The sequence below is a fragment of the Sceloporus occidentalis genome, unplaced genomic scaffold (assembly GCF_023333645.1).
Source record: "Sceloporus occidentalis isolate IW3139 unplaced genomic scaffold, rSceOcc1.0.p SCAF_6, whole genome shotgun sequence".
NCBI classification, from domain to species: domain Eukaryota; kingdom Metazoa; phylum Chordata; class Lepidosauria; order Squamata; family Phrynosomatidae; genus Sceloporus; species Sceloporus occidentalis.
The window spans coordinates 28345858-28369734 of record NW_028316986.1 but is presented as its reverse complement, the minus strand read 5'-3'; the positions used below and the strand labels follow the sequence as shown (position 1 = coordinate 28369734).

The 23877-nt window shown below is 43.7% G+C and overlaps 2 protein-coding genes across 3 annotated transcripts in view; both read right to left on the bottom strand.

The window, feature by feature from the left end:
• Positions 1–1759: 1759 nt before the first annotated feature.
• On the bottom strand, positions 1760–9263 carry LOC149310557 (mRNA decay activator protein ZFP36L2-like). Of its 2 annotated transcripts, none has more exons than XM_089529179.1 (2): positions 8542–9263; positions 1760–6635 (listed from the first exon to the last, which is right to left on the bottom strand). In XM_089529179.1, exons 1-2 carry the CDS (start codon positions 8926–8928, stop codon positions 4926–4928), a joined length of 2097 nt encoding a protein of 698 aa, XP_089385305.1. In that variant the 5' UTR covers positions 8929–9263; the 3' UTR covers positions 1760–4925. The 2 variants fall into 2 exon arrangements, with proteins under 2 accessions (XP_089385305.1, XP_089385306.1); XM_089529180.1 differs by having other exon boundaries at positions 8878–9263.
• Positions 9264–16683: 7420 nt separating this feature from the next.
• The window catches only part of THADA (THADA armadillo repeat containing), a 203073-nt gene continuing 195879 nt past the window's right edge, over positions 16684–23877 (bottom strand). Inside the window, exons 37-38 of the mRNA XM_089529183.1 lie at positions 21574–21737; positions 16684–18767 (exon numbers count right to left, since the gene is read on the bottom strand). Coding sequence (XP_089385309.1) covers positions 18396–18767; positions 21574–21737 — 536 coding nt within the window. The 3' untranslated portion in view covers positions 16684–18395. The remainder of the gene's footprint in view (positions 18768–21573; positions 21738–23877) is intronic.

The following is a 23877-nucleotide window of genomic DNA, read 5'->3' as shown; positions in this document are numbered from 1 at the left end:
GGCTGAGAGTATGTGACTTGCCCAAGGTTGCCCAGTGGGTTTCATGGCTGAGCTGGGGATCGAACCCTGGTCTCCAGTTGTAATCCAACACTCAATTACTACGCCGTGCAAGAATGCTTATTCTTAAAACCTGAAATAAAACATAATCAGTTTTGTTCCTTCCTTGTAACATTTCTGCTAGTGATGGCTCCTAAAGCCTTCCCATTCTGTACCTGGTCATCAAGAACTGATCTACAGAAACAGCCACAAAACCAGAGCTAAATAGGGACTGCAGACTAGCTATGATCATGGCTGAGCTAATATTTCAATACTGAAAGCCAGTCCAAGCTTTGTCGGAACTACAGAGGTCAATGGGGCGGTGATGCATTGTAGCTAGTATTTTTAGACAGGACCCTGGCAGCACAAAGGAAACATGTTTGCCTTAGGTGTCAGGAAGTAGAAAAAACAAATACACATAATTGTAGGAGAAATAAAACAAAGAAAAATAGAAACCTTTTGGGATAGCATGGGGCAATGCTTGGAGGGTTGGACTATGGTGCTGAAGACCAGTGTTTGAATCTCTTCTCTGCCATGGAAACACACTGGGTGACCTTGGGCAAGTCACACTCTCTCAGCCCCAGAGGAAGCAACAAATCTTGGCAAGAAAACCCAGTGATAAGCCTGACAGGACTTGAAATCCCAACACAAAATCCTGAAATGTTTTAATGTAAAAGGGCGGAGAATGTTTATAAACAGCTATATGCCCTCCCTACTACCTTTCCTAAAACAAATTGTTTTAAGAGTTTTACTGTTGTTGTGTACCTTTATGGTGACCCTAAGGCAAACTTCTAATGGGGCTTTTCTCATGTTCAGGTTTGCCAGTGCCTTCCTGAGGCTGAGAGAGTGTGACTTGTCCACGATCACCTAGTGGGTTTACATGGCCAAGCTGGGATTTATATCCCTTTAAAATGGGGCTTCTCCGATTCAAATTATGTATTCACCTACATGTAGAAAACCAGGTGTTCACTTTTTTAGCTGTGCTTATTTTCTAGGTGCTGGAAATGCTTGTATGCCTTGAATATGGTCTATTTGTGTTTACAAAAACTACACCTTAAGGAGACTGTTGTGAAAACGAATGATGGGCAGTCTGGTGCTCCCAATGCTAGGCTACAATTCTCAGTAAGTATGGCCAATGGCCAGGAAAGGTAGAAGATAGAAGTTTGCCAGGTACAGATGCCATACTTTGCCAACTCCTGACACTGAGGATAAAAGCAGTGGGCAATGTGCATTCTGGAGAAAAATGATGTATTTTTGTATTTGCTTTTGCAGTGGGATGGAGAAACTGTTGTGCTTTCTCTAGCAACAGGCCTCTGAAGGTGATACCTGCATGAAGCAAGAACCTTAAATATTAACACTGTACAGATTTTGTACTCAGAAAAAAAGTGATTTTAACTCTCAGGAGGATTATTTGCATTCCTGTACTTTGTAATTTAAACAAGCCAGCTTCTTTTGTATTACTGTGATAGCCACAATGTATTTGTTTTAATCAGCAGCTGTAAAAACGGCTGAAGAAAAAGCAGATCCCACCCCCATTAATGTATACAAGAGTGCAGTTTTTGCAATAGTACTTTGGAACCTTCTGGAGCACAAGTTTTATTGGTTTTGGCAGCCTCCCAGCTGTTTTCTGCAGGAATGAAGCAATTCTGCAGTTCAAAACCAGGTTAATCTGTAGCTAGACAACATACTGATGGAGGGGGGAGAGAGTAACTAATAAAGAAGCACCACCTTGCAGACATGGCTTTAATAGCTTGGGATTTTTTTTCCTCAAAAAGTTTTATTGGGAGAACTACAAAACATTTACAGTACAAAGTTTACAGTCTCACACTCCAAATATGTAGTGAACTGACTCTCCAAAATATATTACAACTCAAGTTGACTTATCTTCTAGATACATTCAAAACATACTTCTGTTAAAGTAGTCCAAAAGAGTACATAGTGCTGAACTTGTACCTATGTACATATATATTTTTTTAAAAAGGTACTGCGCTCTCATTCATCCCACCTTTCAGAAACGTTTTGGGTAACTCCCGACTTTCTAAAACAAGGAAAGTTACATGTTTTGGAACTTTAATATCAAAGATATGATCACGTACGCAAGAGAAAGTTTCCGATCCAAAAGGTGGCCTCCTTGTAAAAAAAAAAGAGTGGTACAATTTCTTGTAGCTAAAAACCCAGCCCTACATTCAAATTCTCAAGCATTAAGAAAAATACTTATTTGGTTGAAGAAGTTTTAAGGCAAGCATGGACCCTTATAATGAAGGCACTGTGAGATTATAATACTGGGACCCCCCCCCCCCCCAACCCTTTTTATTGCTACATACTTTTTTTGAGACTATCACAGTGTGACTGGTGAGAAGTTAGGCAACACAAATACTTTTTTGGTTAATTTTTTAAGAAAACGTTTCAATCAGGTCTGCCACTTTTAAATTCTGATTGCAAAGTAGGTTTAAGCTTGGACGGGTTACAACCATTGTACATTCTTAGAAAAACCCCATTGAAATTCCTCAAACTACTTCCACAGCATTGAGTCAGATTATATATATAAAAAGGCCAATGCAATCTTTTTCAATTTACGTAAACAAGGAAAAGAAAATTCATGAAATAAATATTACATACAATCTCTTAAATTAAGAATTTTACTCATTTACAATAAAATAACCAAGTGAAGTTACAAAAAGGCATATATTACTGTGAAAAGAACACACTCCACATTTTGCCAATTAATAATGGCAATCATAATTTAAACATAATAAAAGAATATATATCTATTGCTTTTCATCATACCCGATAAATACAGTATGAACAAAATTACCAATGTATACTTTTCACAAGATAATAAATAAGTTAAATAGTTTCATACGGAGTTGTGCAGTGACTTGCGCAATCAACTCGGCTAAAAAAAAGAAACAACATTTTTTTCTTTTTAAAAAATCAGCAGTTATTCGCCAACAATTACAAACTAAACTCAGTTGAATGCTTCCAAATAAAGCAACAAAAAGAGAAGGAAAAAAACCTTGTTCTAAGCCAAACATCCACTAAGTGGTGGCAATGGAACCAATATTAAACTTTGGAATGGAAGTTTTAGCATGTTATAATATATATTTATATATATATTTATATATAGACATATATATATATAAAAAAACTAGAGTGTTATCAAGGCATATTCTTGGCAGGATGTTGGATTTTTTCTCTCCTTTAAAAGCTTATACGTTTAGTACACTTTAAATTTGATTGAAAGGCAAAAGAAAGAAAAAAACCCAACAACAACCCCACACTCCTTCCTTACTCATTCTTGCTTTCTATAGACCTGGAGGGGCCTGGAATGCAGAGTTCATGGGCCTCCAGATTGATTGTTGATTCCTGGGGTGAGTAAAGAGAGGGCAGGTTGGTTGGCAAATGCTCCTTTTTACCCTTTGCCTCCTTCCTCTCCCCACATAAACAGGCTTGAAAGATGGAATGGCTGCTGGTGGCTGTGATGGTGGTGCACATTGACTAGGCTTAAAATAAGAAATCTGGATGAAAATAGAGGAGAGGGAGGGGGCTGGGAAGAAGAAGAAGAAGAAGAAGAAGAAGAAAGGGACTCCTCTCCTTGCAACAAGTCTCTAGATTTAAAATAAAATAAAAAACCCAAAAAGGTTGTTCTTGATGACTATTATCTGCCTTTATGTAAATCCTTTTCTTTTGTTCATCTCTTTAAAAAAAAGAAAGAAACACATTTCTTTTGCTTTCTCCTCTCTGAATTTGCTCAGCAATCAAAGGGTAATCATCCCCCCTTCCTCCTGTTTAAAAAAGGCATAGGTTGGAAAGAGGCAAAAAAAACCACCCCTAACCCACAAGAACAACAACAATCACACAAAACAAGAAACCACTGAACTGAAAAAAGGGTCAGTCTGTGCCAGCTTGGCTAGTTTTCTGGAGGCAGCTGCAAGTCTATGCTCCTGGTGAGAAGATGGAGGGGGAAAGGAGGAGGAGGAGGAGGAGGAGGAGGAGGAGGAGGGGAGCCCCAACCAATGAGGGGTCCCCCCCAAAAAGGGAGAGAAGCTGCTCCACACTGAGGGATCCCCCCAAGAAAGGAGATCCCTGGGAAAAACTAGGGGGAGGCTTCCCCATAAGGCATGGGATTCCCTAAGATGAAGAGGGCAGACTGCTCCCCAGAGAAGTTCCCCCCAAAAAAGGGCTCTCCTGGAGGAGAGAGGCTGCTTACATTGAGGGGGTCCCCCCAAAAAAAGAATCCCGAGGAAGAGGTGAAAAGGCTGCACCTCAGTGAGGGATCTTCCCCAAAAATGGGACCCCAGGAAAACGGTGGGGGAAGAGACTATCCCCCCATTGAGGAGTCCCTCCAAGAAAAGGAATCCCCAAGAGGAAGAAGGCTTCCCCCACTGAGGAATCTCCCCCCAAGAAAAGGGATCCCCTGAAGAAGAGAGACCATCCCTATGAGGGGGTCCCCCCTAAAAATGGACTCTCCAGGAGCAGGGGGAATAGTAGCCCCCCCAAGAAAAAGGGGATCCTCAAAAGGGGGGTGAAGGCTTCCTCCACTGAGGGGTCCCTCTCTCAAAAAATCCCCAGGAAAAGGAAAGGCTGCCCCTCACTGAACCCCCCCCCAAACGAAAAAGGTGCGGACAGACTTGTCCCCCATTGAGGAGTCCCCCAAAAAATGGGATGCTGGGGGAAAGGAGAGGGATGAAAAGGGGAGAAAGGAGGGGGAGAGGCTGCCCCTCACTAAGGGCTCTCCCCAAAATGGATGCTGGGGGAAAGGAGAGGATGAAGAGGAGGGGAAGAGGCTGCCCCTCCCATAAAGTCCCCCCAAAAGGGGATCCTGGGAAGAGGAGGCCCCCACCATCTTCAGAGGGGTCCCCTTTTCTCCCTCCTCCTCCTCCTCCTCCTCAGTCGTCGGAGATGGAGAGGCGGCTGAAGATGGGGAGCCTCCTGCCGGCGTCGAGGCCCGGGGACTCTGAGCCGCTGAGGCTGCTGCTGCCGGAGCTGAGGGAGCCGCTGAGGTAGCTGCTCTCCCGGTCGGAGAGGGAGTCCGGGGGGCTGGGCGGCGGAGGAGGGGCCTCGAAGACCGGCGGCGGCGGCGGAGGAGACTCGGAGAGGCGTCGCAGGGGCTGGAAGCTGAAGGGAGGCGAGGCCGGAGGCGGAGGAGGAAGCGGCGGCTGCGGGGGAGGAGGGCAGCATCCCCCGCCGCCGCCGCCGCCGCGTTGCTGCCGGTAGAAGGCGGTGAAGCATCCTTGCTGAGGGCCGGCGGAGTGGAGGGCCAGCGGGGCGATGAGGCTCCCCAGCTCCTGCCCGGCAGAGAAGGCGAAGGCGTTGTTGGCGCAGACGGGGGAGGAGGAGGAGGCGGCGCCCGAGGAAGGGGCCGCTCCTGAGGCGGGGGGCGGAGGAGGCGAGTGCGGCACTCGGGGGCTCTCCATTAACAGCGCGGCCGCGGCCGCAGCCACCGCCTCGGTCACAGAAGAGGAAGAAGGAGGGGAAGGCCCGCCGTGGGCCGGGTGGTGGTGGGCCGAGAAGCCCGAGAAACTCAGGCTGTGGTGCAGCTTGGGCCTGTCGCCGCCGCCGCCTCCGCGGCCGAAAACGCCGCTGGTCAACGAGGAGGAGGAGGAGGCGGAGGAAACCGCGAAGGCCCTCAGGTCTCCTGTGCTGCCGCCATGATGATGAGGAGAAGGGCCGTGACTGCTGCTCTGGAAGGCCTGAGGGAGGTGGCCGTTCATGCTGTGCTGATGGTGGTGATGATGGTGATGGGGAAGAAGCGGAGACGGCTGGGGCGGCGGAGGCTGAGGCAGCGAGGAGGAGGGCGAGGCGAGGCCGAGGCCTACTCCGCCGCCGCCGTTGTTGTTACTGGGCGCCGGGCGGCGCTCGTCGGCGTTGTGGATGAAGTGGCATCGGGGCCCGTAAGGGCAGAAGCCGATGGTGTGGAAGGTGCGGCAGAGCTCGGTCTTGTACTTGGGGTGCCGGGTGAGGCTGCGGAGCTCGTGGAAGCCGTGGGCGAACTGGCACTTCTCCCCGTACTTGCAGGCGCCGCTCTCCTCGAAGGGCCGGCACAGCTCCGTCTTGTAGCGCGTCGAGTTGATGGGCGCCCCGCCGCCGCCGCCGCCGCCGCCGCCGCCGCCTCCACAGCCACCGCCGCCATTTGCATTGTTGTTATTCCCATTACCGCCATTACTACTCCCCTTCACTACTTGCTGCTGCTGCTGCTGCTGGAGCTGCTGGATGAGGTGTTGGCTCCTCTCGCCGTTCTCGCTGAAGGAGCGGTCTCTGAACTTGTTCTCCTTGTTCAGCGAGGCGGTGCTGGCGCTACTACTGCTAGGAGTAGGTGTGATAGTAGCAACTGTAGTAGTAGGGCTGGTGTTCCCTCCTCCACCAGGCTCCTTGAAGGTGTTGCTGTTGGGCGAGGAAGGAGAAGGCGAAGAAGGGAATTTGGCACTGCCGTTAGCCAAAGCCTGGAGGTTGCTGGACGAGTGTCTCCGGAGGAAGCCCGGGGCGAAGCTGTTGTGGTTGTTGTGAGGAGAGGAGGAGGAGGGAGGGCCACTGCCGCCGCCCCCCACAGGGCTCCCCACCGCCTTCTTGTCCAGCATGCTGCTGAGGGATTTCTCGGGCTAAGGAAGCCAAGCAAGGAAGAACAAAAGTGGAGGGGATGGGGTTGGGAAAAAGGGGAGACACAAACACAACACAATTTACCCGCCAGGTAACACACACACACACACAAGAGTAGTCCCAGCCCTCCTCTAAACAGCAAAGACCCATCTATCTATCTATACTGATCTTTGCTCTTTGGAGAACATTGTGTGTGACACAACACAATTTACCTGCAAGACAACACACACACACAAGAGCAACCCTGGACCTCCAAAGAGCAAAGACCTATCCATCTCTATTGGTCTTTGCTCTTTGGAGAACAATCCATATGTATGTGCATATGTGTATGCATGTGTGTGTATTATATAAACAGAAACACAATACAATTTACCCACAAGACCACACACACACAAGAGTAGCCCTGGCCCTTCTCCAAAGAGCAAAGACCTATCTATTGAAATTGGTCTTTGCTCTATGGAGAATACATATATATGTATGTGTGTGTGTATGTGTGTATGAAACACAACACAATTTATCTGCAAGACCACACACACACACACACACAAGAATAGCCCTAGCCCTTCTCCAATGAGCAAACACCTATCCATCCATCCAGATCTTTGCTGTTTGGATTAAAATAGACATATATGTTTTTATACACACACACACACAATTTACCCGCAGACAAGACATACAAGAGTAGCCCGGCCCTCCTCCAAAGAGCAAAGACCTATCTATTTATCTATCTTTGTCTTTGGAGAATAATACATGTGTGTGTATACACACACACACACACAAAAAACACAATTTACCCGCAAGACAACATACACAAAATAGTAGTCCAAGCCCTTCTCTAAATACCTATCTATATTGGTCTTTGCTGTTTGGAGAATAATACGTATGTGTGTTTGTGTGTGTATACACACAGAACACAATTTACCTGCAAGACAACACACACAAAACAGTAGCCCTGGCCTTTCTCCATCTATCTTGGTCTTTGCCTCTTTGGAGAGCAATACACACACGCACACATCTTTGCTCTTTGGAGAAGGCCCGGGGCTACTGGGGTGTGTGTGTGTGTGTTGTCTTGCGGGTCAATTGTATTGTGTGTGTATAAATGTATATAAATGGTGGAAGGTGCAACTGCAAGGAAGGAAAAAGGAAGCTCAAGGTTTTGCAAGTCCTTTGGCTGCTCTTCCTGCTGGCTGCCTTTGCATGGCCTCTCCCTCCCTCTCCCTGTGTCTTGACAACTCGCACACACACAAAAAGGAGAGTCCCTCCTTCTCTCCGAAGCTTTATCTGCGATTTAAAACGTCTCTCTCTCTCTCTCTCTTTCCAGACAGAGGAGGGGTCTGGAAAGCCCTCCCTCCCAGCGCTGGAGCCCGGAGGGGAGAAGTCTGCCTCCGAAGAGTTCAGATTCAAGCAGCTGGGAAGAAAAAGAGTTGCAGCAGCCAAAAGGAAAAAGACTTAGAAGCCGCCATGACTCTTTCCTGGCAGTTTGGTTTTAAAAAAACACACCCACCCAGCCATTGCACACTTTGGAATAGGACCCCTCTCTCTCTCTCTCTCTCTCTCTCTTACACAAACACACACCAGGCAGAGACCACATTGCAATAATAAATAATGGTAATAATCATAGAGTGGCCCCTGCCTGGTGTCTTTGTGTGAGAAGGAGAAAAAGGGTCTTTGTCATAATAACAATAATAGTAGATGATGATGAGGATGATGATGTGGCCCCTTTCTGGTGTGTTTGCTGAGACACAAAGGGAGAGAGCCTGACCCTACATCCATATCCCGCCCTTTTCCCACAACCTGGGACTCAAAACCCATTCGCAACAAATTAAACTGTACAATTAAAAGCACACAAAAATGGGTGCAAGTGCTCTAATAAAATGCCCCCTCCGCGGTCTCCCCCGCCTTCCTTACTCTTATCATTGTTATTCTTCTTGTTGCAAAAGCCGTTTTCTCTGCAAAGGGCAGCCGCGTCCTTGCAAACATTAACCCTTCTGCAAACAGGCTCAGGACAAAAAAAGTTCCTGGGCTTCTGCTGAGCCACTTGTTGCAAGGAAGAAGGCGCTGCACACGGAAGGGCCGGCCCCGTTGACTTCGGCTGGGCTTACTCGCGAGTAAGGAAGGCGGGCCCGCCAGAGACCTGTCAAAAGAGCCTCCTCCTTCGCAACGCTTTGCATCTTGCAACTTCTTTTGTTTTTGCAAAACTCTCTCCCCCCAAAAAGGGGGTCTCTCTGGTGGCGCCTTCCTTACCTTGCAGAAGAAATCGATGTCGTAGAAGGCCGAGAGCAGCGTGGCAGACATGTCTAGATCCTGTAATGGTCGGAAATGCAGGAAGGACCGAAGGAGCCCACTTTCCTCCTCCTCGGGAGCTTTGGGTGAGCCACGACTGAAAGGGGCCGGTTGCTTCAGGTCGGGAAAAAAGTCAAGTCTCTTTTGCAACAACAATAATAATAGTAATAATAATTAAAAAAGGAGCAGGGCCTTTATATCTAATAGCTATATATATGTATGTGTGTATATCTTCTTCTTCTTCTTCTTCTTCTTGTCCCCTTTCCCCAGCAGAGGGATGGGAAAGCCTGTCCGCCTGCCTCTTGCAGCTCTGTCTCTCTCTGCTGGAACTTCGCAGCCCAAGCGTCCACGCCCCAGATATATAAACGCCCGCGAAGCAGCAGAGGAGGAGGAGGAGGAGGAGGAGGAGGAGGAGGCGGGGAGGGAGCATGGAACGTTGACCCGGCCGGGGTGTCCCAGCAACAGAGGCCCGCCCCCTCCACATAGCCACGCCCCCTCGCCCCACGCCGCCCTCCCATTGGCCGCCGAGCGTTCTCTTTAGGAAGGGGCGGGGTCACGGGGAGAGTTCGAGCGCCAGAAGCGGAGAAGGCGAGCCGGAGGGAGGACATGTCTTCTTGTCGCTCTCTGTGGCTGCACCCACACTGGAGAAATAGCACGCCTGGCTCAACGCTATGGAATTCTGGGAGTTGGAGTTTGTTGTAGGCCAAGCTCTGCTCTGGGTCCCACAACAAATTCCCAGGATTCCATAGCCTTGAGCCACGCGGTGCCAAACCGAATTATCCCTCCAGTGTGGATGCAGCCTGACCTCCTCTCTTCACTCGGAATCCAAACAGAGAGACAGAGAGACTCAAGCTGTGTTAAAAGTTTGGAAAGATCAACAGAGGAAACCTTTTAAGTAGGGATCTTGGAGAAAGGAAAGTAGGCAAAGGGATCTAGTAGGGGATATATATATATATATATTTGAGTCTGGAAGAAAAGTCTGCAAAGGGATCTAAAACAAATAGGACCTCGGAGATTTAACTGAAAGGAAAGTATGCGTTGGGACCGAAAACTGCAAAGGGATCTAGTAAGACTTGTTGAGACTGCAACAAAAGTAGGCAAAGGGATCTAATAGGAGCTTTCGAAACTAGGAATCAGGATGGAAAGGGACTCTTCAGCAGGACCTTGGAGACTTAAGAGTGAAAACACACTGCAGAAATAATCCAGTTTGAAACCACTTTGCCCTCGCTCAGTGCTCGGGAATTCTGGGAACGGTAGTTTTGTGAGATATTTGGACGCTATCCGTCAGAGAGCCCTGTTGCCACAATAGACTACTATCCCCAGGATTCCCTAGCACTGAGCCAGGGCAGTTAAACCGGTGCCAAACCGGGTTATTTCTCCAGTGCAGATGCAGCCTATGAAGGCAGGTCCCTCCTCTTAGCCATGTGGCACTGGGATCAAAACATTCCAGAGCCCAGGGAGAAAAATTAGGAATGCAAAACCCCCTGAATATGTTTCCTAGGCTGCATCCGCACTGGAGCACCAATCCGGTTCCAGTGCGGGTGCAGAGAGGGCACTGCTTCCTTTCTAAAAGGGGGCTCTGAATGCACCCCCTTCCTAAGGGGCTCTGGCTGGCTGCTGACCTTGGTGCACCTCAGACAAAATGCAAAGGCCTTCAAGAAAACGAGGAAGGAGGCGTCCCCCTTTTGCCCAAGGCTGGCCATAGCGCCATGTGCGCAGGGAACGCCCCGCTTCTGCAAAGCAAAGTGGGCTGCAAAGCTGCAAGCCTCCTTCCTCCCAAGGGGTTCAGGGCGCCTTGCAAGAGAAGCACGAAGGGTTGCAAAGGATCTCTCCTGGGAATTGTAGTTTATTCTGGCACCAGAGTTCTCTGACAGAGAAGGCGAAGGGTCGCATCAAACTACAGTTCCCAGAATTCTTTAGCAGTGAGCCAGGGCTGTTAAAAGGTCCCGAACTGGATTATATTTCTGCAGTGTGTTTTTGGGCCTGAATACAAGAAAAGGAGCTGGGAGCAGGGGGATTTCCAAGATCTGAGCCTCAGATGAGGACAGGCAACTTTGGACACTGGGTGCCACCAATCTCTCTCTCTATATATACAGTATGTAGATAGATAGATAGAAACACAGACGTGTGTGCATATATTATGCACCGATGTGTGTTTGTATACGCAAGCGGCACCCAGTGTCCAAAGTTACCTGTACTCATCTGAGGCTCAAATCTAAGAAATCTGCTCCCAGCTTCTTTCTTATATCCAACAGTGGTCCCCAAACTCTGCCCTTGAAGAGATTTTGGACTCCAGCTCCCAGAAGCTTCAGCCATGTTGGCCAATAGTCTGGGATTCTGGGAGCTGAAGTCCAAAATCTCTTAAAAGAGGAAAGTTTGGGAACCACTGAGCGAGATTGTTGCACTGAACTCTTAAAAAGCATTGCTATTTCATTTTAACTGCTCTGGTTGCCTCCTGTTGAATTCTGGAGTTTGTAGTTCAGTGAAGGCCTAAGACCTCTCTGGCTGAATGTTCTTCAATGCCCCTTCCTAAACTGCAAATCCCAGAATGCAACAGAAGGCAGCCAGAGGAGCAATGCTTTAAGAGTGTAGTGTGATAATATAGTGAAATACAAGAAAAAAGTTGAGCAGGAGATTTCCTAGTTCTGAGCACAGGCAACTTTGGACACTGGGTGCCACTTCTCCCCCCCTCTCTCTCTACAGTACGCGCGCACGTGTGTGTGTGTGTGTAGACAAGTGGCACCCAATGTCCAAAGTTGCCTGTGCTCATCTGAGGCTCAGATCTAGGAAATCTGCTCCCAGCTTCTTATATTCAGTCTCAAAGGGGCAATGAGAAGACATCCCTTTGCAGCCTTGGAAGGCCAACCAGCTTTGGACACTGGATGCCACTTGTCCACACACACACAAATATGTATATAAATAAAAGTGGCACCCAGTGTCCAATGTTGCTAGTGCTCATCTGAGGCTCAAGTCTAGGAAAGCTATACTTCACACACTCACACATGCATGTATACACATAAACACAACTACAAATAATTTTAGCAGTGTAGGTGGGCTTAGTGCTGGCATTCACACACCATACTTGAGTATGCAAAAGGAGCTTGCAGCACCTTTGAGACTTAACCTGAAAGAAAGAAGCTGGTTATTAAGGTGGGCTGCAGGGAGGGGGAGGAGCATTCACATAGTCTTACTGAATACAAAGACATAGCCATGTTTGTCTGGGAAATCAGTATGCAAAGGGACCTTGTGTAGCACCTTTGAGTCTAACTGAAAGAAAGTTGTTAGCATGAGCGTTGCCTACTTCCTCAGATGCAAAAGCTCAGAGGTGCTACACCAGCCTCCTTTTCATACTGATCTTTTGACTAACATGGCTATGTCTTTGTATTCAGTAAGATTATGTCAATGCCCCCCTGCAGCCCGCCTTAATAACCAGCTTCTGTCTTTCAGCTAGTCTCAAAGGTGCTACAAGATCCTTTTGCATACTGATTGTTGTGTATGTCACAATACACAACTGGAGGATGGTGCAATGCCATACGAAGCCCGCCTGGTGTAGAGGTTGGACTTGGACTCTGGAGATCAGGGTTAGACTCCCTTTGCAAACGCTCTGCCTCAAAGGAGGCTCAAGTCTAGGAAAGCTCCTGCTCCCAGGGTGACCAGATGTCCTCTCACTGCCAGTTGTTGAATTCAAAGACATAGCCCTGTTACTCTGGAAAATAAAACCTATAAACACTCATATAAAATGCAAATTCATGCTGCTTAGTCATGTTCCAAATGAAGGACATCTTGACATTCTTCCTGGACAAAAGGAGGACATCTGGTCGACCTGCCTGCTCCCAGCTTCTTTCATTCATTTTAGTCTCATTTTATTTTCTTCATTTTCTTTTATTTTTATTTATTTATTTATTTTCTCCAAATAAAATAAGGTGCTGCAACAAGGGGGGGGAGGAGTAATTTAATATTTCCCATGGAGAGCCAGGGTAGTGTTTTGATTGTTGGACTTGAGACTCTGGAGACCAGCCTTCGAGCCCCAGTTCGGCCATTGAAACCCCCTGGGTGACCTTGGGCAAGTCACACTCTCTCAGCCTCAGAGGATGGCAAGGGCAAAAAAAAAACCGGACGAAATCTTGTCCAAAAAACCCCATGATAGCCTTAGGCTGCAGAAATAATCCGCTTCGACACCACTTCAACTACCATGACTCCATTGCTATGGAATTCTGGGATTTGTAGTTTGCTGTGGCACCAGAGCTCCGTGCGAGCCTGGGTTTTGTAGTTTTTGGAGACATTTTGCCTTTTCTTTCACAGAACTCTGGTGCCAGAGCAAACTTCAAATCCCAGAATTCCATAGCATGCAGCCATGGCAGTTAACATGGTGTCAAACCGGATTATTTCTGCAGTCTGGATGCAATTTTAGGGGCGCCATAAACAGGAAACGACCACTGAGAGGCCGGGGAAGCTCACAAGGAAACAGAGGAGGAAGCAGAGGCCTCCAAGAGCAGCCCGTGAATGCCATGAGGATGCCCTTGCAACTTCTCTCAACCTTGGGCCGCACAACCTGGGTGACCAGAGGTCCTCACCTCCAAGGAGGACGAGGCACAGCAGAATGTAGGGCCTTCAACAAAAATGGAAGACATGACCAAAGAAAAGCTTTTAAAAACACTCATAGAAATGTAAATTCATGCTGCTCAGTCAGACTCAAAATGGAGGCTGTTTTGGAACTCCTGGACAGAAGACTGAAATGGAGGACAGGGCCTGGAAAAGGAGGACCTCTGGTCATCCTGTGTAGACTGAATCCTGAGACCATAGTAATAATTCCATGATTTATCTAAAAGTTCAAACCAAGATTCCCATGTTCCTTTTAGTTGGGGGTCAGACTAAATGCTCTCAAGGTTTAATTTCTATAACAAAGACATTGAAACGCCCAAAATCCATCCTTCTCAGTCAGGCTCAAAATGGAGGGCTTTGTGGAATTCCTCCTGGACAGAAGGCTGTAATGGAGGACAGTCCTGGAATAGGAGGATGTCTGGTCAGCCTGTGTAGGCTGAATACTGGTCAAAATGGAGGACGCTTTGAAATTCCTCCTGGACCTAAGGTTGAAACAGGACAGGTCCTGGAAAAGGAGGACATCTGGCCACCCTGAGCTAAGGGAAACTGGGTCTCTCATCTTAACAGCACTCCCTGAAATATGTTTTATTCAGCCTGGGGTGACCAAATTGTCCTAACTGCCTAGGAGAACAGTTAAACACCACAAAATGGAGGACATGCAAGAAAAAATAAGAGGACACAACTGAATAAAAGCTCAAAACACTCCTAGAAATGTGAATCTATGCTGCTTAGTCCTGCTCAAAATGGAGGACATTTTGATGTTCTTCCTGGACAGGAGGTTCAAATGGAAGGGCATGTCCTAGAAAGGGAGGATGTCTGCTCACCCTGGCTGAGGCCTGCAAGCCTAGCCTCCCCTCCTTTCTCTGTCTCTCTCTACAGACCACATTATTGTCTTCCTCCCTTCATGGCTCTCCCTTGACTAATATTAACCCAAGGGATTTCTACCCCAAAGAGACGCACAGAGACATTTTGCGCAATTATTTGAGGAAAAATAAAGGTGGTTTGGGTGGGATCTACAGACGGCCCATGCTTTGTCTAAGGCTCAATCTGCACTGCAGAAATAATGCAGTTTCGCACTGCGTTAACTGCCTTGGCTCCATGCTATGGAATTCTGGGTTTGATAGTTTTATAAGATATCTACGGTAGGTTTCTCGTTACTTCTGCAGTGCAGATTCAGCCTAACTCATACAGTTGTTGAATTCAAAGACATAGCCGTGTTACTCTGGAAAAATCAGTGGGCAAAGAGATCTTTCAGCACTTTTGAGACTTTTTGAGTCCTGGGAGTTTCCTGTCAAGTTAGTCCTGTCAAGGGAGTTCCTTGAGTTAGGCTCAAAGGTGTTGCAAGATTCCCTTTGTGTTGTGTGCCTTCAGGTCATTCCCGATTTATGGGCTCCATCCGCACTGCAGATATAATCCAGGTTAACACCACTTTAACTGTCATGGCTTCAGCCTATGGAAGTTTGGGAACTGTAGTTTGGTGGGCCACCAGAGCGCTATGACCAAGAAACAGGGACGTAGCCAAGGGGGGGGGGGTGTCTTGGGGTGCTGCTGCGCCGCCACACCCAAGCCCCATTGTAATGGTGGCACTTAGTCTGGACCCCCCCTTCCTAAAATCCTAGCTACGTCCCTGCAAGAAGGCTGAACGCTACACCGCTTTAACTGCCATGGCTCCATGCTATGGAATTCTGGGATTTGTAGCTTTGTGAGCCATTTAGCCTTCTAGCTCTGGTGCCACAACAAAGCACAACTCCCAGAATTCCAGATCACTGAGCCATGGCAAAAGTGGTGTCAAACTGGATTATTTCTGCCGTGTGGATGCAGCCACAATGGATTTGGCAGCGTTTGGAGGCTGTGGAAGCAAAGCTGACCAAGGGGGATAGGACAAGTGGGGATGTAGGGTGAAAATCTGAAGGAGCAATGGCGCTTGTACCCTTTGATAAGAGCCTGAGTTTCCATCATGGAGGAAGAGGACTTGCATTTCACTTTTTATTTGTAAGCTTGCACAGCAAAATGCCACCCACCTCAAAGTAGCGGCCCTCTTAATAGATAAAACTGTTGTGGAAATCCTGGAAAGCGTTTGTTTGGCCATAGCCCTATGCTTGTCGTAAAACAGAGTGGGGCAAAAAAATCTGTGCATTCATATTTGTCTCTATTCTGACAAAAACCCCATAATCCGATTGGGTTTAGTGGGATTTTATGCTCTGATAAGTGTGTACAGGGTGGCAGTTTTAAAGAGGCAATTTTAAGCCTATCTACTTGCAGTTTTATGAAACAAGGAACATATCCAGAGGTAGTCGTGTTAGCCATTTGGCAAAGTGCAATAACCTCCAAAATCCACAAAACAGTGATACTTTTATCATATATTCTGTGCATTTTGGTTGTCCCAAGGGAAATGGCAAACCCTCCCTGAAAAAAATTGGCAAGAAAACCCCATGTTCATGTTAGAGGTTGCCATAAGTTGACTTGAAGGCACACACAACAACAACAAAGGTATCACTGTTTTGTGAATTCTGGACATTATTGTACTTTTTATGAAACAGGGCTGCCTAATTTATTTTTTTGGGGGGGTGGAGAGAAGGAAGAGAACAATTAGGATTAGCAGTGGATTCATACTCGAGAACTTCGATTTTAAATCAGCGCAATAATACAAAGCCCAATCTATAAGAGTTGGATAAGCAAAATTGAAGATAACCGACTGATTAAACCCTTCACAGGGAGCTGCTAAGTAATACTTGCTCCTTTACAGCTGCTGTTTAAGGTTTAAAGGTTTCTGATTGAAAAGTTATACAGTAACTCAAGGTGTGATGAAATGCACACAAGATGATGTACAATTATTTGCTGTCCATAAACTAAAAGGATATTACAGCGTTTAAAGCCATACTTTAAACAAAATGATAAGGCTGTTTCTTAAAGTTATTTTGTTTACTCATTAACTATGTTTCTTGAGATACTGCTGCTTAAACTCACACCATTAGCTCTCTCATTTTGGCAACATACAGCGCCAGGCACTGGTAAGATTTGCCAAATATATGAAGTTTAACTTACAGAATAATATATACATATAGTTAGCCAAGGATATTAAAAATTAGCTAAATATAATTTAAAAGTTAAACGACACCAAAAAATGTGATGAAATGGCAGCTCACTGCAGTACCGTTTCTAGAATCAATTATCCATTTATGGCTTTTCAAATAAAAAGCATATAATTTAATATCATAAAATTAAAGCATTAAAGATTTTCCTTCTTTCCAAGTGGCCAGTACCAGGGAGCTTTCTTTCACATTTGATACGGATTTAAAAGCAACTGGATAAGCTTTCCCTCAGCACAGACCATCTTTGTTTAGAGTATATGTGATTTAAATTGTACCTTAAGGAGAAAAATGTTTAGGATGAATTCAGTAAAGTTGCATTATTAATGCAGAATTTGTGCAACTAACCAATGTTGATATATAGGAAAGCACTGTTAGTCAATGCGGTGGTTCTGTTGCAAAAGCATGTATTATGGCGCCATCTTCTGGGACATTTAAAATGTTTACTTAAAAATTATGTTTCAAGAAGTTGTCACCTAGGAGGTGCTAATGCAGAAAGTCCATCCTTTTCATCTTTCATTCTTTGATGTACATGAAAGTGATACATGATCGTAACCATTTGCTTTGCAAGTAGTAACCGGAGCTACCGTCTCACTATAAGAATAGCTCTTGTTAAAGAAAATTGATATTCATCCCACATTTCTTAGCTATCGGAGAAACAGTAGGAAGAGAAACTGTTTGTAGCATGTTTATCATCAGATGTGAAAAATATTTTCAATTTGACAGTATACACCCATAAAATATATTTAATGTAAAAAAATAACAAAAACGCTTTATGAAAATAATGAAGAGCTTGCAGCCAGCCTTACTCCATGTCTACAGCAAAATTCTAACATGTGAGCCCTATTGAATTATGCTCAGGGATGGTAGATTTGTTCTTCCACTCAAATCTCTGAAGTATATTAATAATGAACAGATTCATATCTGCAGTAAACAGCAGTCTTATTTCATGAATACTTTGGGGGGACTGTCTTGAGTAGCTGGCTTTCCCTTAAAGAATATCAGTCATAAGCCTTTGTAGTGAAAGAACAAATCACTGCATTCTGCGGTTGACCTTTTATATCCATGGATTCCTTATCCACAGATTCAATCATCCATGGCTTGAGAATATTACACACACACACATACACACCATTTTACTACACCATTTTATCTAAAGGGACTTGAGAATCCATAGATTTTGTTAGGGTCCTGGAACCAAAACCCAGCAGATACCAAGGGCCCACTGTAATATCAAAATGCTTAAACTGAAAGGGAAACCAAGTACTTACACATAAACACAGTATTTGTAACTACAAAGGGAAATAATGCTTCCTCAAAAATTCAGGCCTTGCATGATTTAAAAGAATTAAGTTTTGAGCTCTCAGGGCAGTTTGGCAATTGACAAAAGCCATCTTATTTTAAGATTATTTTAAAATTGGCCCATGACTAGGTACTGTACATTTGCTTGTGCACAGAATATGGTATACAATTGGAAAGTAACATGAAGACAAGTATTGCAGCATTACAACTTGCTGAATAAAATCAGCATATCAGATCAACAGGTGGACAGCACCTGGTAGATGGGAATAAAAAGTCTTCTGGACCTACTTCTTCCAGTAGCTGCAGCAAAACCCATTGGCCGGGATTAAAATTGAGGGCATTCACAGGAGACTTCCTCATCCCATCTGATGAAGATGGAAGGGGTTTGAATACAAAGAAGTGTCTAACACTTTTTGCTGTTAGTTCCTTGCACACTGAGAAAGTGCAAAATAAATGTACCCGTCTTTCCACTTGTAATATTGTTAATTAGCAGGTAGCAGCGAGCAAATCTTCAGCTCCCTCTTTGTTTTCAGGTTTTCCGTAGGTGTCATTTCCAGCTTCCAGCAAGCCTAATATTTTAAGGCAAACTGATATTCTTTGATTCTGGATAGCCAACTTTGTGTATTCTACAGTCTGGGAAAATTCTGGTGTTGGAGACAATTCTTTAAGAAGTTGTGTCACAAGCCTGGCTTGATCAGAGGCAAATCTTGCCAACTGATTTAGCTTTAGTTGATCACATGGAGTGATGTGAGTCACCGGTAGGAGCAGGAGGAGATGTTTATTGAGGTGATACACCTTTGTTAATTCCTCAGCCCAAAAATTCACTTCTCCTTTGTCAAATAGGTTGTCATTTCCCACCTTCATGAAAAGAAAAGCAGAAATAAGCAATAAGCAGCAATAAGCAGTGTATTCATACTGACATGAGATAAACAACCCAAGAGGAGTAGCATGACACATTAGGACAGTGATTCTCAACCTTCCTAATGCCACCACCCTTTAATACAGTTCTTCACGTTGTGGTGACCCCCAACCATAAAATTTCAGTGTCTCAGTTCCTAAGACCATTGGAAATATGTGTTTTCCGATGGTCTTAGGCAATCCATGGGAAAAGGTCATTCGACCTCCAAAGGGGTTGTGACTCACAGGTTGAGAAGCGCTGCACTAGGGGAAAGACGTCCAAAGCTGAATCAGGAATACAGCACAACCCTATGTGCATTTACTCAAGAGGAAATCACACTGTGATCAAGTAAATGTATATCAGAGTTTATCAAACGAAGCCAGATTCAATAATATGCCCAGATATAATTGCACTGAATACATCTGAGCAATACAATTTGAGATTTTGTATGTACTCTGAGCTGAAGTGATACATGTGGCTAAATGAACATGTGAATCACCCCAAAGTTGGAGGACTCTTTTGCCCTCCAAATAAAAACCATCTAATTAAAAAGACTGTATGTACAGCCCTGTGTAAATTTATAGTGCTATATAAATAAAGTATTATTATTATTATTATTATTATTATTATTATTATTACTTTGGTTTATAACTCCATCGGAACCAGTATGGCCAACAGTAAGAGAGTGGAATCTAAAACATCTGAAAGGCTAAAATATCCTCATCTCTGCCTAAGAGGAAGGTGACTGGAATCTATGAAATGGGTAATGTAGCTGACATAAAATACTATCTCTCGGCACACTGTTAAATATATTAATAACTCTTAAGAGTGGATGCTTGTTATTTTTATAGGAATGCTTGTTTTGTTTTGTTTTTGAAAAAGGAACCCACCCACCCCTTAAAAACATCAAGGTCAGATTCTCTTGAGTATCTGCAAAGGTTATAAAACTGAATAAAACCCTACATCATAGAAATAAATAGTTATGACTATTTGCAGCATCAAGGGCAAATACAACTGATAAGCAGTAATTTTCAGATAAACGGATTTGCAGATTTGGTTATCTCAAAGAAATCAGTGTATGATGTATTGGCATGAACACACATTCAGTAACTGAATACTACTTTGTAGAGTTTTGGAACAATATGTTCCACAATGTATTTTACTCTAAAATTTATAAATATGGCACCCTTTTATGTTAAAATACAAGGCCAGGGCAGCTTATGTAAGAATGTATGCATTATTTCTTTTCCAAGCATGAAAAATAGTTCTTTCTTTCAGTGTGTGATATACAGGTACGCACACACAGTGCTCCACTGATTCAAAATTTTGGAATTCTCTACTTTCTTCATCTAAAAATGAAAGAATCCTTAGAGATATTGCATACTAAATGTAATTCTTAACATTACAGAAATCAAAAGTCCCTATCATTAAGATATGTTTGCTCCAGCCATGCAGTCACAGCTTACCCTCCAGGGCAATGTTTGCATACTTGAAAATTGTCTGTAATCAGCATGATCATTTAATACACCAAAAAGTATTTGGGGGGGGGGGGAACCATCTGTTTAAATGAACATTAGAGCAGTCAGCAAAACTGTAGATCTATATAGAAACACTGCATTTTGCAGTACATTTCAGTTATAACCAGTGTTCGCTCAGAATTGTAATGCTACCTCCCGTTTACTTCCCAATGTCATTGGTATTTGTGGGCCAATTAAAACCACAGTAACTCAAAACCAAATTAATTTTAACCTTCCAATATCCAAACACTGTAGATTTCATACACACCCATAGGGAACAACATGGATTATCCAAGTAATCTAGAGATCATTCTCTCACTAAGATGCCCATGCAGAGGGAACCTGGTGACATTAACATTACAGTATGATATTACACTAAGCATTATGCACAACCGCACACATAAGAAAGGCATGTTCTGTATGCCTGTGGTTTTCTTCTCCTGGCACTGATCTCCCTGGCTTTGGCAAACGGTAAGCAACCTTTCTGCATAATTTGTTGCAAATGCAATACAAGGTTCATATGGTTATAAAATGAAGAACTCTTAGAAGAGCACTGTATTTCTGCTATGCTACTACACACTGGGGAAAGAGTGAAGTTTGCAAGAAGTGAACTAGGATGCTTCTATACCAGTATATTTTAGTTGGCCCATATCAGTGTAAGTGACCAAGGCACGTTTTTCAAATTCACTCCAGATTCAAGTTACATGAAGGATAAGCTGTGTAAACATCAACAGCACATGTATAGACATAGGTTATATATAAAGAGTCTTGTTTTAATAAACCATAGTATGTCCCTTTTCCTCACAAACCTAGTTTTGGTACTTCCATCCTGGCTTACGAAAACAATTTCCTGTGACATCTGGACCAAGAAACCCTATTTTAATAAACTATGAAAGAAGCACCAAACTTGAGAGTGTGCAAATGGAAGTGAAACAAACACACAGCTTGTTCTCAGGCCAAAACCATGGCTTCTTTATCCAGGGTTATTACTTTTTGACATCTATGAGTAGATATTGATGGCACAGGTGAATTGATTTTAGTTGACTAAATTTGTATCCTGTTAATGTTGGATACTAATTCAAAATGGAAAATATGCTTTTTAAAAATGTTAACATTTACTATGAACTGGTTCCTCCACCCCTCCCAAATAGGTCTATATGGTTTGGCAAGGCATTTCATATAAATTGCAAGAGACATTCCAGCTACTGTACACTTTTGTTATTAAACCAACACTAGTTAGGTGAGTTACCATGGTTGCAGCCTCCAGTTCTTTCAAATCTTCTTTTTCTAGCAACCATTCTAGTAAGAGTACAACCCCAGCACCAGTCTGTTCCCACTGTTGTAGCAGCTCACACAGGATGGCAAATGCTAAATCCAATGCCATTTCTGCATTGACTGCATGGAAGTGAAGCTCTGAAAAGAGAAAATATAGATAGTTAAATAAGTACAGACATGTATTCTTCAAAGGAGGAGGTCACATGTTACAAATAGCAGGTTGTACAAGCACTTATTTAGATTTTCTTGATTTATTTTGCTTACTTTCTGACATTTTGAAATATTTTAGACTATATTGGTGAAGAACAAACAAGCGGTTTTGGTCTTTGGAGCAGAGTACAAAGTCATCTGAAATGTCATCTCTTAATGTGGTTTTCAGAACTAGGACAGAGACTTCCCACTCAGAGGAGTCCACTCACTTGCAGGAAAAGCCACCTCAGAACAGACTTGTTTCTTGTCAATGAACACAAGAGATGGCACCGATTGAACTTTGCTGTATGCCATCTAAATGCTGCTTACATGTATGTTTTATTTTAGGGCACACAGCTAAAAGGAACAAAAATCATGCTCATAGTTTTCCTATTTAAAATCAAGCAATCAATCACAAATTTATGTACTGTATATGCAATAAACAGAATTTGGGCTTGTCAGCCCAAATATACAATACTGGAGGCAGCAAATGAAGGAGACACGCTCCCGTTTACACAGTGGTCCAGGTTTGGGCATTTATTTTGTGCAGTCTTGGAAAGTGAAGGGAAAGAGTAGGGTAAAATATGTCAAAAGGCAGCTACCACTGCCCCAGATTTTTATTTAGACTGGGTACTTGTAAACACACAAAAACACAACACCGTCTTCACACATCTTAGGAAACAGACTAAGTCTACAAAAGCTTATGGTACATCTTCTTTCACACAGTCTCAAAGGTGCTACAATATCTCTTTGTATACTGATATTCCAGACTGATACGGCTATGTCTCTAAATTCAACATAACAACATACTTGAGATAGTTTACTTTGAAATATTCTTTAACTTTTATCCTTCGACATTTGTTTTCTATTGCAGTCTTAATAATTCAGGCCATTAAATGAAAAGAAATAATAAAAGAAGAATATCAGCAGCAACCAACAAATAGCCAATGGCGATGTTTGCTCATAAAAATAAGCCAGAAACCTTGGCATGTCTTTGAGTGCTATATATAACTGTTAAGGATATAAATCTTTCCATATTTCATTCCTGCACATGAGAACAATATATTTCAATCCCCACCCCTTGCCAGCCCAATTGCAAGAGTTAGGACATTCTCTCATTTTTTTTTCTTCATATTTGAGGATGTTTTCTACAACAGTTTTGTTAAGTGTTCAAAGCATGTTTTTGAACACAAATGCTGCTCAAAATTCAGTGCTGTTCATGCAAAGTGCAATGTTTTGTGCAAAAAAATGAAAATAAAAATGTCAACCATTTTCTTCTTATGCAGGGATGAAAAATGGGAAAAATCTTGTAGTAATTGAGTATTTGATGGGGTGACTTGATTTTTAGAACACTCTTACTCACTATGAATGTGAAATCACAAATATTCTTTATACCCCTGAAAAGTAGCATGCTTGTGCAGGTTGTACATTCATTTCTCTCTTTCTGTAAACAGATAAAATTAATCATGAATCCTATCATGATGGCTAAAACATGAATACTGGTTTGTTGCTTGTACACAAGCTAAGATTCATAAACCAGTGACAAACTATAGGTTGTTACTGGTTTCTGTGTTCTAGCTTATTTAGGAGCAAGCAGCCAAGATCCCAGGAACAAGATATTGGAATAAACCATCATTTCCAGATTAATATTATTTGCTTTTGTGTATGAGCTGCATGTACCAGGAGACAGAATCCTGGCTTACTGTTTGTCATATGCAAATGCAGCCAAAGCAGAAAACTCTGAAAGCAGATAAAAATCTAGTAATTTATAAAGGAGGTATGATATGGGGGTTAAATTATTGAAAACTTGGATATCAGATTCCAGAGTTATAGATAGTATGAATTCTAATGTCCAAAAATAACAGACACACAAAATGTTAAGTATCTTGTTTAATACGCCTACTGCATTTTGTTAAAACAGAGGACATCTTTTGTTTCATCAACCTGCAATTACATGAAAAGCTTAAGGATACATACCACATACCTACAAAATAAAGTGGAAGGTTTTTTTTCCCTTAAGGCATTTTAAGCTTCAGGAAGAAAAGGTAAGAGCTCCAATGTTTTGATACTCTGTTAATCCATTTAATCT